Source organism: Aythya fuligula, chromosome Z (genome assembly GCF_009819795.1).
Source record: "Aythya fuligula isolate bAytFul2 chromosome Z, bAytFul2.pri, whole genome shotgun sequence".
Taxonomy (NCBI): Eukaryota; Metazoa; Chordata; class Aves; order Anseriformes; family Anatidae; genus Aythya; species Aythya fuligula.
In genome coordinates, this window is record NC_045593.1 from 83,549,624 (window position 1) to 83,565,890 (window position 16,267).

Genomic DNA, 16,267 nt, shown 5'->3' on the forward strand with positions numbered 1-16,267 from the left:
ATGATTGTCTGAATTAATTGCTTGTGTGAAACCTTACGTGTGTCAAATGGAAAAATTATCACCATCATAATATCTCAAACCTTGATTGTAGAGAGGACAGGATGCTGAAATTGTTGCTAAAGTATGAGGAGGTATTATTGAATTTAGTCCTATGGCCACATTACCTTCTTTGTATTACTGCTTTGGGGATTGACACTGTACAGGTCATCCTCTTAAGTATTTTGCCTGGAGCTCTAATGTACCCAGAGATTCCTACAGGAACTGATCAGGTCTCTACTTTGAAAAATTAACCATATGACCATATCTCAAAGGCACAGAGATATGCATAGATACATCACAGAGAGTATCTTCACATTTTATCAAGAGAAAGTGTGGGACTTTTGACAGGGCTTTATTACAGTCCAAATGGAAACTCCTATTCTTAAACTTTCAGAAACTCCCATAAAATCTCTTTGCTGTTTTCTTTAGCTTATCACCAGAAAGTCAACAAAAGAAAAAGGGTATCTGATTAAGATCCCTTTTCCACTGATCTTCCAGCTAGGACTACTTCATTCCAGTGTACCCTACTACTGTTTAGCCTCATTGTTTTTTCAAGTACAGTATCCGCAAAAAATTACTGGTCAGACAGGTATTTGTAGGAGACACACCCTTAAAATAATTTTCTAATCTTTTGATGTTAGGCTGCCATGATACAGTTTGCAATTATGAAGAAGCTGAGAAAACTTTTAGGAGTTCTGGACTCTATTCTTGCAAGCCTCTATTTAGCGCTATTTAACTGGATAGTCCCAAACTATTTGGAGGAGAGAGATATCTCTGCACAAGCATATTAGCTCCTCTAAGAAACATTCCAGTGCTCTTCTAATGAGGACAGTGTAATGCAGACTAATCCACAAATTTTGTTAAAAAATTAGCATGATTACATTTCACCAGATATATTTGTGGTGCAACCATGGGACTAGTATTTTTTCCAGTTGCTCATTAGATTTTGTCTGAGGACTATTAAATCCAAGCAGTTATTGCAAGGATGTACAATTAACTTCAAGTACTTGAAACAGAAGTTTTCAGTTGTTATACAGATTTAGCCAATCTAAGAAGCTTCTTTAGGGAACATACATTTTCTTTTGTAACAACTCGCTGCTCTCACTAAAAGATGCCTGATTTCTAAGTGAGGTCAGCTGGTAAAATTACTACCTTTTACTCTTCACCTAAAACAACTTACAATAAATCAGTGTCATTTACATGAAAATGCTGCAAAATGTATTGTAGCAGTTAAAGAGTTGCTTCACAAAGGGCAATGAATTGGAGTCGGCAAATATATCTATATATATCTATATATAGATATATAGATATATATCTTTCCATTCCACATATACTATCAAGTCATTTCTCTTCAAAGAAATTGGTTTATAAAAGCACAGTCTGAGAAAAATCTTCGTATCTATTAGTGTCTAGGGCACTGGCTGCACCAAATAATTTTACTTTCTCAGTGGAAATTCTTCCCTCCCTGCCCCACTTGTGTGTGCAAAGTAAATTATTTCATTTTGAAGCAGTTCACATTTCTTTGGGTCCATTTTCAAATTTGTAGTCTCAACTTACCACAGAGTATTAGCAAATGTCACTATCAGTTAATATTTCAGTTTTAGTGAAGACCAGGATATCATCTAGGTTTTAACTGTACAGGCTATACAATATCCATTTCCATTAGTCTCTCAAACAATATATTGTGCAAACCAAAAACATTAGGTTAAACTGCCAATAGTCCTGCTGTGAAAACAGTTTTCTTCCAGTTTATCCCCACATGCCAGTATTCACTTTTAGAGTTGTATGTATAAAATGAAATTAATTATGTGTATCAAATGGAGTCTCACATATTCATTATAAAAAATAAGCATTTTTAATAGGATTTCATTTCATTTTCATGAATTCGCCAGTACTATCCCTTCTTAAACAGAAGTACATGTATGTGTGAAGCCTGAGGACTGATTGAAGCCCTTGGATATAGCATGTTGATGATTTCTCAGTGACTTTCTTATCTGCCTTTAGTAAACAGTAAGGTTGACTGAGTGGTTGCCAGTCAGTATTAATCCTGGGCTGGGAAGGTGTAGTTCAGTACAGCTACTGCTTTTTGCTTTACTATGTGAAGGACAACTCATGGTTCCTGGAAATAAAGGTTCTCAAAGAAGAACTCACAGATTGTTCTGCTGGCATGCTATGCATTTAGAGAAAGTGTAACAGAATTCTCAGAGTTCTCTTTCACCTTTCCCTTTTTCATATCAGCATCTGCTAGATTCAATAACTCATATCACACAAGCACCATTTTCTTTATTCCTCTATTATTTGTTACTTGTCAAAATAATCCATTTCTGTTTCAGATCCATGGGTGATAAAGCAATTCTGTTTAAAAAAAATCCCCCAAGAAAATGGCAAAACTAAATGTTTTGTCAGAAAATTAAAACAATATCAGATATTCGTTATTTCTCCCTGCAAAGGCACAGCAAAAGCACATAGACCCTTAACTGACTCAAAAACATGTCTTAAAAAATTCAGAATGCTGTACATTAAAAAATAGTTCTGGGCATACATTACATTGTAATTAACTGTAATTCAACATACCTAGGTTATTTGAACTTGTAGTTAAACTTGTAGTTTTAAGTTTAAGTTTTACTTAAAGTTTAACTTATAGAGGTCCAACATCCCAATCCAATTTTCCAACTATTTTTGTAAAAAAAAAGAAAAAAAAAAAAAAAGTTGGAAAAATAGGTCCATTTTCTCCAATGGCAGTATTCACTGGAGACACATAAGTGGTTCGGTTTTGACCATCCTAATTTATTGCTTTCCATATGTTTGGTGTGTCAGTTTTAGATCTGAGGAGCTTTCTACTTCTATGTACATTTCATATATCATGTTGCACATAAAGTATTAAAAGTACAAAACTTTTCACCTGTTCAGAGAGCTTATATGTACGTAACATGGGGTTTCAATAGCTTCATCAAATATGGTAATCTTACAACATTTAGCAGCACTAAATCATGCATACACACATCCTCTAAAATACTCTGAGACAACTCTGTAAATCCCAACAGTACTTCCTACTATAATGAGGAAAATTTCTTAATTCTGCCCCTTACTATGGTACAATTATATGAGAACAATGGGAATAAAACTAAATGTGTTCGTATGATGCCTACTAAAAGTATCCTATAGTACAAAAAAAAATTTAAAAAAAAAATCATCATGTTGGTACAGTTTATAGAAGGAGAAAGAAACCCCGTGTGTAAAATCAAGAAAAATGTAAAAAAGCCCTTCGTATTCAAAGAATTCTTATAATCTAGTTAAAGGTCACTGATATTTTTTATTTTAATTTTTATTGGCAGGACAAATCACTCAAAAACTACTGTATAATTAGCTTTTTATCTCTTTTTATGCATAAAATCGCACATTGCTGAAGTTTACTCTTGATGAGTAAATAATTCTGGAAGTTTTTTACCATACTAAACTGTCATTACTAAGGTATAACTTATTAGTCCAGGCTTTCTTGTACTATCATATAACAGCTCACACTCCAAAACTTTTAGCTTATCTAGCACCAGTAAAGTGTATGTATAGGAGAAGGAATAAAGATTATAATAATTTTACCGTTATATAATTAAACCTCATTGAAAATTAGAAGATATGCATCATTGTGGTTTTCACCTTTATCTAAACTGAAAGTTTATTCATAGCAATATTGATTCTGTGTAAATAGCATATTTTCCAATTCATAGTAGCATATATTTTCCTTAAGCTCGAGAGGTTGGTCAGTCAATAGATGAAAACACATTCTGTCAATTAATCCTTGTGATAATTTAAACACCTACTAAAATTCAGTACTGGGTAGTGCTAGAGTAAGAATATGATCCTGATCAAGCATTTGTCAATCTTTGTAAATGATGACACATATTTGAGTAGGTAAGTGAATGCAGTGCAGTTCTCAAAAAGATGCATGACAGAAGTGGAAACAATGTTGTATCCCCGACCAATGTTAGACAACTTTAAAATTACAAAATTAAATTAACTGAATTAACTAAATAATTATGTTATATTTTGTGACCTAATAGCTTGTTTGATAAGCAGAGAGAATGTTTTTGCTAAACAAAGATGAAAACTGATAGATGCTCATTCAATATTGCTGCAAAATTATGGCAAATGCATGATTATTCCACCAACTTTTCAACAAACTGATCATTCAATGCAAAAGCTGTTAAAAGGAAAGATGTGAGAGAATTTGTTGCTTCAAATACAATGTTAGCAGAATTAAAAGAAAACCTCATAAAACCATTCTTTTATTTGCCCCACTTTTATATGACGTTAATGATAGTATTAAGAAGAGGGAGAACATAGATGTACTTCTGGAATGCCTACAGTGAAAAACATGTAATAACATAAACAAAACCTCTAAGAAGCTTTTCAGTGAAGAAACATAATATTGAAAGTAATCTTTCAGATCCACACCTTTAAAAATCTTTGTTAAGCAGTTGTGGTATCAATGCACTATTAAGTTCAGAGTCATTTAGACTCCTTTGCATTTAAGACATCAGCCTACTTTATCGAATTGTAGCCTGCTTTGAAGCTATGAATACTCAGACTGACTGGAAAAAAAAAAAATCATTAAAAAAACAATGAACCTTTCTTTTTCTTTACCCACTCAAGAACTGTCCTACTGATAACTAATATCCCAAAGTATTTAAGTAGTTAAAAATGAATTTGTGTTTCTCACTGATATTCTTGCAAGGATCAACAGCATAAGTACTTACTTGAACTTCTCAGTAAAATTCTCACTAAGAGACAATTATGATGTAGCAAGGTTTCCAAAAGCAAGTGCAAATTACAGTGTGGCTGGGATAAGAGCAGTTTCAGTTGACCCTGGGCTGCCATTTCTCCGGCTGATGGACTCCTTTCAAAATGCAAGATAAAGACAGAATAATGCAGTTAATTTATCTACGAAATTAATATCCTTAAAGTGCAGATGTAATGCTAACTCCCTTAAATGTCAATTCCTCCCAGATTACTCTGAAAATGCTTTCATGCTTGCTTACTTTAAGGCAGCTCAGGGAAGGAATTACATTTAATCTCAACTAGCTAAAAGCAAATTAACATTTGGTAGTCTGCCAAAGTTATAACTGATACAAAGCAACTTCACTTATCTTTTTCATGGAACTATGTATAGCCTTGTTCTACCAGGCAAGAAGGAGTATTTTCGTGCTTGAATAAATTTCAGGCTATTATTCTTTAATTTACCATGTTAATTGTTTAGTAAGAGCTCTGAACTGTCCTAAATGAAGAATATGAAACTGTTAATTAAAAAAAAAAAAAAAAAAAGAAAAAAGAAAAAAAAAAGAGGGAATATTCAAAGGGTCTGCAGGATTCTGCATTAGGCTGACCAATTCTTGCACATAATGAAAAATTCACCTGAAGTATTAGACTAGTTGGACTGTATTGCCAGCACAGAGATGTGAGAAAGCTTTCAAGGAGATTGTACTTTTCTGTTTGCTGTTCCATGTTCTCCATAAGTTTAGGTTTCCAAACAGAAATATTCTAGGGCTCCCTCTGAACTCAGCCAATGTCCTAACACCAACCATTAGACTCATACTGGAGCAATTAAAATGATCGTGGACTTCTATTTCACCTTCACCAAATGTTTTCTGAGTTCAGCAAGCAGCCTCCTTGGGACTGAAGTTCCCCTCCTGGCTGGTCTGCTTCCTCTGAGAGAGCAGCATGTCTGGAATGCTTCACAGCCACCCTCTTTTTCTTTTCAAACACCCTTTTGCTGTTTCCTGCACAAATCCTGGGACCAGAAAGCATGCACAGTTCTGCAAGTTCTGCAGGAACTACTGGGTAACTACACAGGTTAAGTCTGTTGCTGGTGGCAAAGTGGAGACTCACCTCCTGTGCTCCTCAGATTTTTTTAATCTATTATTTCTTATTTCAGACATTTTAAAAATGAAGTTTTCAAAATCAGTTTGTCAGTAAAATTTTCCTTGAAAGCCTAATTTTCCCTTATTAACTGGCATATACATTAATTTTATATTTAGATAAGATTTGAGGGTTTTTGAAATAAAATTCTGACATGTTTACCTATTCTATTTTTTCATTTTGGTTGCAAGTTTATACAACAATGGTTACTAACTTTGAAAGTTTATGCACTGCATATGCAAACTCTCATGCACATAAATTTTACACCTACCAGTTATAAAAACTACATATGCCTGGATGCATAAACTATGCAAGCATAAACATTTTCTGCTAGTACACAAACACTGTCAGCATCAGTTAAAGCCTTTTTCATCAGGAACTATGTTCTCCTGCTATACTATAAAAGAATTACTAGGCACCTGCACATTTACTTTATGTGCTATTTATGTGCAGCTACTGGGACAAAATGAAAATGTTCTAATTCTATGTTGCACATTTCTGTGACCATCTGAGCAGTCCAAGTGTGCCACCACTCAACTCAGCTTGTATGTATGCATGAAAAGAGATGACTGCACAAAATCTTCACTGTTCATTCAAGGTTACTAAATAGATAGTATATAACACTAAAACCTGGAAATGAAAATGCCAGTTGACATGCTTCTCTGGTTTAGTCTCTCACCTGTATGCTTCCAGTACCAGAAATTATCAGGATGCCATAGATCTTGCAGGGCAACCTTGAGATAGCCTAAGAAAATCAAACTTCCACAACACTGCTTTCCTGAAGGACCTTTCTAGCACACTATTATGCCAAAATTTTGCAGATAATATTGCGATAGCCAAAGGGGCTATAATAGCCAATAGTAAAGAGGGATTTTACACACTGAAGCCTTTGGGATTTTAACAGTAAAGCCAATACCTCGGAGTAGCTAAGCAACATACTTGCCATGAAAACTCATGTACATCTTTTTTGATTTTTATCTCGTACATCATATATAATCCTTGATAATGTAGCACTGTCTCGACAATGATGTTTTTGCACATAAGTACATATTGGATTCTAATAATATTTGTCAGAAATATATACACATATGCATTTAAATCTCAATAGAACTTGCAGCCAAAATAACTTTTCCACATTTAAACACATATTATAAGCATACTTTAGGGTTTGCATTCTTAGCAGTATTACTGTCTACACTTCGTATGTATTCATATGTACATGAACTCCAATGCATTTTAAGAGCTAATTAGTTGTTTGTAATACATGTTTAAATTCAAACAATTACTATATTCACACCAGACTTGGTACTATGGCTATGACTAAACTCAATGTTTCACAAATTTATTTAAATTAAACGGGCCAGTTTCACTTTATTTATCTTCTTCCTTGAATGCCACATGTTATGAAGTCTAATAAGGTCAGTCACTGCCTTCAAAATACAAGGAAAGGGACAAGTTTGGTCAGATAGATTAATGAAGGATAATATTTTAAACGAATTCAGAAATAAATGCCATTTTTAGAATATTTGAGTTGAAATAAAACTTGTCTGTCATTGACCAGATGGGAAGTTATCATGTTGTAATATACACCCGTTCTTGGCTCCTCAAGCCTCTTGCAAATTGAAATGTACAATGGTGTGACTCACTTGGAGGAAAAATAAAATATAGCAGACATTCCCTACAGCCATGAAGCTAGCACCAATAAATGCACCGAGAAGTTTTGTAACGTGCATATGGAGAGGCATATGTTCTCTCATCCTCGTAGCTCAGTACTAGTGAAAATAAGACTAGCCTCATAAAAAGTGACAAAAGGTGAAGTACATATAAATATCACACATATAAATGTTCAGTTTTGTACAGTAGGAGAAAAAACAACAACAACAACAACAACAAAAACAAACAAACAAACAAACAAAAAACAACAACAAAAAAAAACAACCACATTTGCAAAGGCTATGATTATGAACCCCAAATGAAGCAAAGAAAGAATCACAGTTACCACTATAGGAACTGTAATATAAATTATAATCAGTGATTATTTATTTTGATAATCAACTATACAAACTGGGGGAAAAAGAAAACCTCAAATGATAAATTCAACATTTTATAAGGAAAGTTGAAGTCAGATAGATAAAACAGACTATAACCATATAAATATATGAGAACTAATGTAGAAAACCTGGTTAAGTAGTGAATCTGTAAAAAAAAAAAATAAAAAATTAACAATTGTAAACAAAATTATTTCTAGGCGAACTTTCTCCTAGAAAGGTTAGAAAGAGCAATTATTTAATATTTATATTTATGACAGGCTAGAGTCTTCAAAATCCACTTAAAAATTAGGTGCCCACAGCTGGGAGCTGTACAATGGCCTCAGCTTTCAATTTTGGTAACTAATATATAAACTATATATATAACTAACTAATATATAAACTAATATATATATATTTATTAGCTATGGAAAGAAAAAGCATAAAACAATCTAGGAAAAAGTAGGATCCTCTAATTAATAGTTTTCTGCAATATGTAAACATAATATGTCTTGTTATTATTCTAAATGCAGTATTTCAAGAAAGAAAAACTTCCATGCCAAAAATATGGTGTAAAACCAATAACAAACTTATAACACCTTAGGACATGTTCCTTAAAAGTACTTAACATAATATTTTTTCATCCCCCCCCCCCCCCTTTTTTTTTTCTGAGCACCTGAAAGGTGTGCTGTTAAAAGAAGACATTAAGTATTTTACCAATATAGTTCACTCATTATCACAAAGACAGTACATATACATAGACTATTATCACACAGGCACACTGTGTGATATGTTTTCAGAGTTGTCCTTCCTTTTGGACTTCTCATTTTCCCAGAAAACAAACAAACAAAAACAAACAAATAAAAAATAAACAAACAGCACAAAAAATAAACAAGCAAAAAAACCTATATTTAAAAACAAAACAAACAAACAAAAACACAAAAAAACAAACAAACAACAACAAAAAAAACAACCAGCAACAGAGAAGATACTTCATTGGCTGGCGAGATGCATGCTTTCTCACCTTTCATGCAGAGAAAATAGGTCTGGAAAAGTTTTTTACTATTTATTCAAAATAAATATGCCCCAAACAACATCTACAAAATCATAATTCCACCTCAGAAAAGAGAACTCTTTAAGACTGAAATAGTATCAACATTTCCTTTAGATACTTTTATGCTGCAAAGTGTACTAACTTATGAAGCCCTCTTCCTAAATTCAGAATTCACACCATAATTTAAATTCTGAATAGTAGCCTTGGACTAGGGGATCAGAAAAATGGCTTTTTTTCTACTGTGAGTCCTTAATGAAGGATACTTTTTCTAAGAAATAGAATGCATGCATTTTTAAGTGATCATGTAGTCATTCCCTCTCCTATACCCTCCCTTTCCTCTCCTTTCTCTCCATCCATGTGCGACTTACAAAACCATTGAAAAATTTCATTGAAACTTGATTCAGAGGTAGAGATCCCACATACACATTATCTTTCAAGCTTTAGAAAAACTTAAATGACTACTTTGAGCAGAGAAAAGCACAAAATCTGAATTCAATAGTTAATTCATTCTGTGGCATTTCAGTAGGCCAATCACACAACTTTGACTCAGTCACAGCATCTATTGTGTTATTAGAGACACCAGAAAAGGACATAACTACTGCTGACATGAAATTAAGGGTGAGGGGTGGAAAGAATGTTCTGCACAGTATGGGGTAAAATCATAGGGAAGATATTGTGATTAGGAAGATACAAGGTAGGAGGTCAAAAACTGACAGCATTTTGGACTTCAATAGGTCATCTCTCAAGTGTTAACATACTTCTATAAAAAATAAAAATACTTTATCAGAAAACAAACAAAAAAAAAAACTCGGAAACACAGCTTTTCATAAAAATGGAAAACGAAAATCTCTTGGGAAATAACTTTTGAAGAGGTGGAGGAGGTGAAGGGGTTAGGAGAGGATCTACACTGGTGTGGGAGTGTTTCAGGTTCAAAATTAGAAAGGGAATGACAGCACAGCTGGTAGCATATGTCTCATATGTAACTTGTCATTATATGCAGTGACACAGAAAAAGAAATTAAGCTTTTGCCTCTAATCATACAGTAATCTCCCAAAAAATCAACTACGATCAAGCAGCATATATTTGATGTGTTATTTATATATCAGACCCTTTTTTAACCAGCAATCAGAAACAGAAAGACATACATTCTTTATCTCCCCTTTAATTATAAGTCTTTGAGAACTGCACCTGTGCTGAACCACATTATTGTCAAGAGCTATATACTCTAATTAAAGCAAGAAAACCTTAAATACAATTCAAATATCAAACATAATGAATGCACGGGCAAAAAACTACACAGTACACTGCTTTCAATGTGACCTTTCTTATAAATTCTTAAGTTTGAAGACTAGGGGAATCTGTAACAAACATCCAAAAATGCTTCTATATTGTTTCATTAGAATATTAATTAAACATGTATCCAGATATAATCTTTTCCAAACTATTTGATTAATGTTGACTATCTGGTAGTTTTATTAAAATTAACTTTTGTTACTCACTTCATTAAGGAAGGAAAGGATGATGGTATGCAAAATAACCAGTGTAATGGGTGATAAAAGTCTTTGGAAATAACTTGAGGAAGATGTTCTCCAGAATTGTTCTGAAATGTCCTGAAAAGAAAAACAACAAACAAACAAATAAACAAAAACAAACCACATCTGAATCACATGGGACACTGAAAATCCTTTTGAATCAATAATACAAATATATATCAATAGAAGATGGAGAATCCATTATGATAACTAGCACTACATACATATGTGCATACATGTAACTGCAAATTTATTGATCTTATTTGATGCTACAAATGTCATTCTCATTCTATTTGCTTTCACTATTTGTAGCTCAGTATCTAGCACTTTCAGTAGAGTTAAAGCAATTGTCTTCATATATTTAGTCTCATATAGCAGATTTTTGAACTATATTTTAAAATGCATTGAATAAGCAAATTGCTCTTCAGCCATTTATTTCTATTGATCTTTTGTTTTTGCCCAACACATGCATCATATTATCAATATAGCAGTATCATAAACATAAGTAAAATATCTTTTGAAATTATAGTGGTCATCTTTTGCATTAACATCCAAGTAGACATAGACTTTGGATGAAACTGGAAAAAAAATGAATCAGAAGCCTCAGATCTCCTTCACTGGCTTGTAAGATATAGACAGAATAGTGATGGAAATATCTGCTGTTTAAAAAAAGAAAAATAAAGACTGCTGAAGAATCAGATAAATTAGTTTTATGTCACTCCTTCTCCATTATTTCTCTTACCTAAAGGCTGTGAGAGGCAAAAATCACACTCAGCGAACTGATAACAAAAAGTAACTATTCTTATTTGTTACTGATGTCATTTGACTATAAAAACACCTATGTAATTGTAAGGACAGACATGATATAATTAATACTTGACTTAAATTATTATCTAAGATTATAAAATACAAGAATAAAAATTAATAAATGTATTAGTGTTTGTACAGAGTACTTCTGCAGAAGGGATGTCATCCCTTACATACGCCCTCCATTAATCATTACCAATTATCATTCTTTTTGCAACTCACTTTTTTACTTACTTGGCTGTGAATGTTTCATTTTACTAACTTGCCTTCTCTAAGTTTGTTCCTTTATGTATCATGGCTGGAATTTTCCAAGTTACGTTGTGGAACAATTGGTGGAGGTGACTTATTGAAACTAAAGATATGTCCACATCTTAAGAGAAGGTTCAACTTTGAGGATACTTTCAGAGTGAGAAGTGGTAGATACTCAAGGAGTCTGTTCCACAATATTCCCCCTGACAACATAACCTGCAGCCTTAAATATTGGTAACACCAGGGTGGCTTAGTGTGTGGAGTCTAGGAGAAATAGTATGGAGGGTAGAGCAGAGTGAAGACACTGCAACCAAACTCTGTGCTCTCACTGCAGGGATGGGGAGCTTGATGGTACTATGGGACTGACAGACTGCATAGCCAGCCCTGAGCCAAACTGATCATAAAATCATGTCCTCTGGTGAACTTTATTTATTATAAGTTCACTGCAATGACAAAATACACCTCCATCCCAAAGGCTACATGCCTCCAAGGTATAACCACACCTCACTGAGCATGTGATCTGAATTTCTCTGAGCCTGTAACTTGAAAGCAAAGGCAAGACAATTTTATACCAATCATAATGAAGAGCAATTCAAGCTCCACCTAAAAGCAGGAACATAGTGAAAAAAAGGCTCAAGAAAGGAAAAGCGTTAGATGGTTTTTAAAGTTGTTTAATGTTGTGAGACAACATCACAGACAAGTCAGGAGGACATCGCTGACTTTTGGGGTCAGCTGACAGGCTGTACTTCTCTTCCCCCCCCCTCCATTGAGATGCCTACTGGGTCAGATTTGAACCCTAGTGCTTCCCTAAGAAACCTAACATTCTTTATAGAGTTATTTCGTAAGCTAGCTTGTATGTAGCTGGTTGTGTTAGTCATATTCTTAGTATTTGCACGTGCTTTGCAGACAGCATCTTCATCAGCAGCAATCTGTCCTCCTGTAGCTTCAGTAAACTACACCAGTGTAGTGGGTTTATGTGGCAAGGTTTTGGTAGCAGGGAGCCATAGGGGTGGTTTCTGTGAGAAAGATCTAGAAGCTGCCCCATGTTTGGGAAGGGCCCCATTGTTTTCCAGATCCGAGCCAATAAGCGATGTTGTTTTGCGCCTCTGTGAGAGCATATTTAAGACAGGGAAAAAACGCTGCGCCACACAGCAGCTGGGAGAGTCAAGGGAGTGAGAGAACAGCCTTGCACCAAGGTCAGTGTAGAGGGAGCGGGAGAGGTGCTCCAGGCGCCGGAGCAGAAGTCCCCCGCGGCCTGTGGTGAGGAGCATGGTGAAGCAGGATGTCCCCCTGCAGCCCATGGAGTACCACGGTGGAGCAGGGTTCCACGCTGCACCCGTGGAGGAGACCACGGTGGAGCAGGTGGCCCTGCACCGACGGAGGCTGCCGCCTGTGGAAGACCCCTGCCGGAGCAGATTCCGGGCCGGACCTGTAGCCCGTGGAGAGAAGCCCACGCAGGAGCAGGTGACCTGGCAGGAGCTGCTGCCCTTAGGGGAGCCAGGTTGGAGCAGTTTTCTCCTGAGGGATGGACCCCGTGGTACGGACCCATATCTGGAGCAGTTCTGGAAGAGCTGCTGCCTGTGGGAAGCCCACGCCGGATCAGTTCATCAAGGACTGCATCCCGTGGGTGGGACCCCACAGCACAGGGGACGAGAGTGACCGAGAAGGAGCGGCAGAGAAGAAGTGCTGTAGACTGACCATAACCCCCATTCTCCCGTTCCCCTGCGCCGCTCGGGGGGAGGAGGTGGAAGAGGGTGGATGGGGGGAAGGTGCTTTTGGTTTCTTTCCTTTGTTTCTCACTTCTCTAGCTTGTTAGTAATGAGCAATAAATCTTACTATCTTCTTATGCTGAGTCTGTTTTGCCCGTTACAATAATTATTGCGTGATTTTCTTGTCCTTAACTCAACCCTTGAGCCCTTTTCACATATTTTCTCCCCATTCCTCTTTGAGGAGGGGGAGTGAGAGAGCGGCTGTGGTGGAGCTCGGCTGCCCACTCGAGCAGAACCACGACAACCAGTTGCTAATCTGCTAAACTGAAGGTGTATTGTGCTATTTGTGCATTCGTGATTGTGGTAATTTGGTATATTGGATGCGACAGGACTTTAGTGCTGAATTGGGCATCACTCAGAATTCAAGCCCAGCCACCCCCAGCCACTCTGATATCTGAGGACAAGTTGAGATGCAAGGGGGTTTAAGTCCTGCCAAACTTCTTTATTCTTTAACACAGCATATGCAAGAAAGGTAACTACCTTTAAAAATGTCAGTTCTGGACTCTAGAATGGGCATTTTAGTATATTTGCTTTACTTTCTGGAGAGATTCAGTTTTATTCCTGATTTTCAGTAAGAATTCTTTCTGTTGCAGTAAGAGTTGAAGAACACTTAAAATATCTAAGGAAGAAAGATGAGGTTTTTCTCAGGACAGGGGAATCTTTTTATATCGCATAAAAAAGTCACTGTCACAATATAGAAACAGTGTGAGTAGATTTAAACACTTAAAACTGGAGATAGAATTGGAATCCAATTGGAATCCAATTGGAATACAGTCTCAATGATTTCTTTACCTAAAATGTAAAATGTCCTTTTTCTTATAGGGTGCTATATCATGGTGGCATTGGCAGTATTTGTGTTTTGTCATTTTATTATTTCAAATTACTTTAAAACTTTTTTTCTTTTTTATTTTCACAGTTGTATATCGGTAATTTAGAAGTACAGCTACAATGTCTATAAGGTCACTGTTTGCTTATATGACTGCAGATGAAAGAAAATTATACTGTGCTTAAGGAAGACAGGTGTAGAGCTTCTGAACTCCTCCAAAAGAAAGGGTAATTTATTTGGAAATTACTTTACTGATCAAACAAAGCTAGTAGAAACAATGTATTACAGGCTTTTAGAATGATCTTAAGTAAGCAATATCTGACCAGAATGGTAAGCATATTGTAAATTTATACTCTTTGTGAATTCATGAAAAATTAAAGCAGAGATCATAATGTAGATAAAAGGAGTACTTAAACAGAAAAAATAATTATTTTAAAAACAGTAACTTCAACAGTCTGAGAAAATTCAAGGAAAAAAAAAACTTATTGTCTCTCATCCCCTGAGATATTTCTCTTAATATAGCAAAGGACAGAGCCAACTTCCTACAAGAAAGAAGATAGGTACAGATTGGGCGGCTGTGAAAGAAAAATAAATAAATAAATAAATAAATAAATAAATAAATAAATAAATAAATAAACAAGTTTTAGAGATTTCTGGCTAATGCAGGTTGTTAAATAAGGTGTCTTAGCTGTCTCCTGATGACAAGCACAGGGCATACATTTGGCCTCTAAGACTTAGAGCAAAACCTCTTTGCAAATTTTGAAACTGACATGGAGAAAATGTGATGGTTTTAAAAATTATTTAAATTTTACTGCCTTCAAATACTAGAAAAAGTGAAGTGTCTAATGATAATAAAATGGTGACAGCAGTACTCAGTGTCCATTGCTCGTTATGTAATTTTTACCAGAACATAAGGCAAAACCAGCCCTCTGCCAGACAGTTTAATTCAACTACTCTTCTGACAGAAGTATAATAATAGGTAGTAGGAAATTTGTTTTGACTACAAGATATGTTAAAGCAGCTGCTTATAGTCTCAAAGCAGTGGATAGCATCTGTGAAAGTATTTAATACCACAGCAAGATTCCAAGTTACAGGAGTTTTATTCTTCTGTAGAGTATGACAAGGTGAGAGTTGATCTGGTAAACATCAGTGCAGGTGTGAAATAATGAAATGCCAACAAGATGTATCCTAATGGTATTTCCTTGTAGACTTTGAAAAATTTAGCTCTTTATATGGAAGAAACATGACTAACAAGTGAGTCATAAATTAGGGTTAAGAGAAATATCTTTTCTTTTTTTTTTTTTTTTTAGTTTTTACCCAATAGATGGCAATTTTACCAATAAAAATTCTATTTATTTATTTAAATTCTATTTATTCTATATTCTCTAAATTCTTCTCTCAGAATTCAAGTTATTGGCCTCATTTCTTGTTGAGAAAACAAGACATAATAATTTGTATTACAAAATCATGAAAAGCTGCATCCACCTTACTCTTTATGATCTCCACTAAAAGAAAGATTATGATATCCTACTCAGTACAAAAGACTAACAACTATAATATGTGTAATAATATATAACACATTCTACAAACAGCTGGCAGAAGTCGCACAATCACCAGCACTTGTTCTCATGGGGGACTTTAACTTCCCAGACATATGCTGGAAATACAATACAGCCCCGAGGAAGCAGTCCAGGAGGTTCATGGAAGACATCTTCCTAACTCAGCTGTTAATGAGCCTACCAGAAGAGGTGCCCCTCTAGACCTGCTGTTCATGAACAGAGAAGGAGGGAGCTGTCTTGGTTGACCATGACATGGTGGAGTTCTCTATTCTTGGTGAAATCAGGAGGGGGGTCAGTAACACTGCTACCTTGGACTTTCAGAGGGCAGATTTTGAATTGTTCAGGACACAGGTATGGAGGGTCCCTTGGGAGTCAGTCCTCCAGGGCAGAAGGGTCCAGGAAAGCTACATACTCCTCAAGAAGGAGGGGCTCCTTCACGGCGCTCCTTCAAGGCACAGGAGCAGGCCGTCCCTGTGTGCTGTAAGATGAGCC

At 35.5% G+C, this 16,267-nt stretch overlaps 1 protein-coding gene across 6 annotated transcripts in view; it reads right to left on the reverse strand.

Moving 5' to 3' along the window:
- The window catches only part of KIAA0825 (KIAA0825 ortholog), a 256,596-nt gene that overhangs the window by 138,948 nt on the left and 101,381 nt on the right, over nt 1–16,267 (reverse strand). For all 6 annotated transcript variants that reach the window (XM_032205814.1, XM_032205813.1, XM_032205811.1 and 3 more), the window contains 2 exons: nt 10,533–10,643; nt 4,794–4,933 (listed from right to left, as the gene is read on the reverse strand). In XM_032205814.1, the coding sequence (XP_032061705.1) occupies nt 4,794–4,933; nt 10,533–10,643 (251 nt within the window). The remainder of the gene's footprint in view (nt 1–4,793; nt 4,934–10,532; nt 10,644–16,267) is intronic.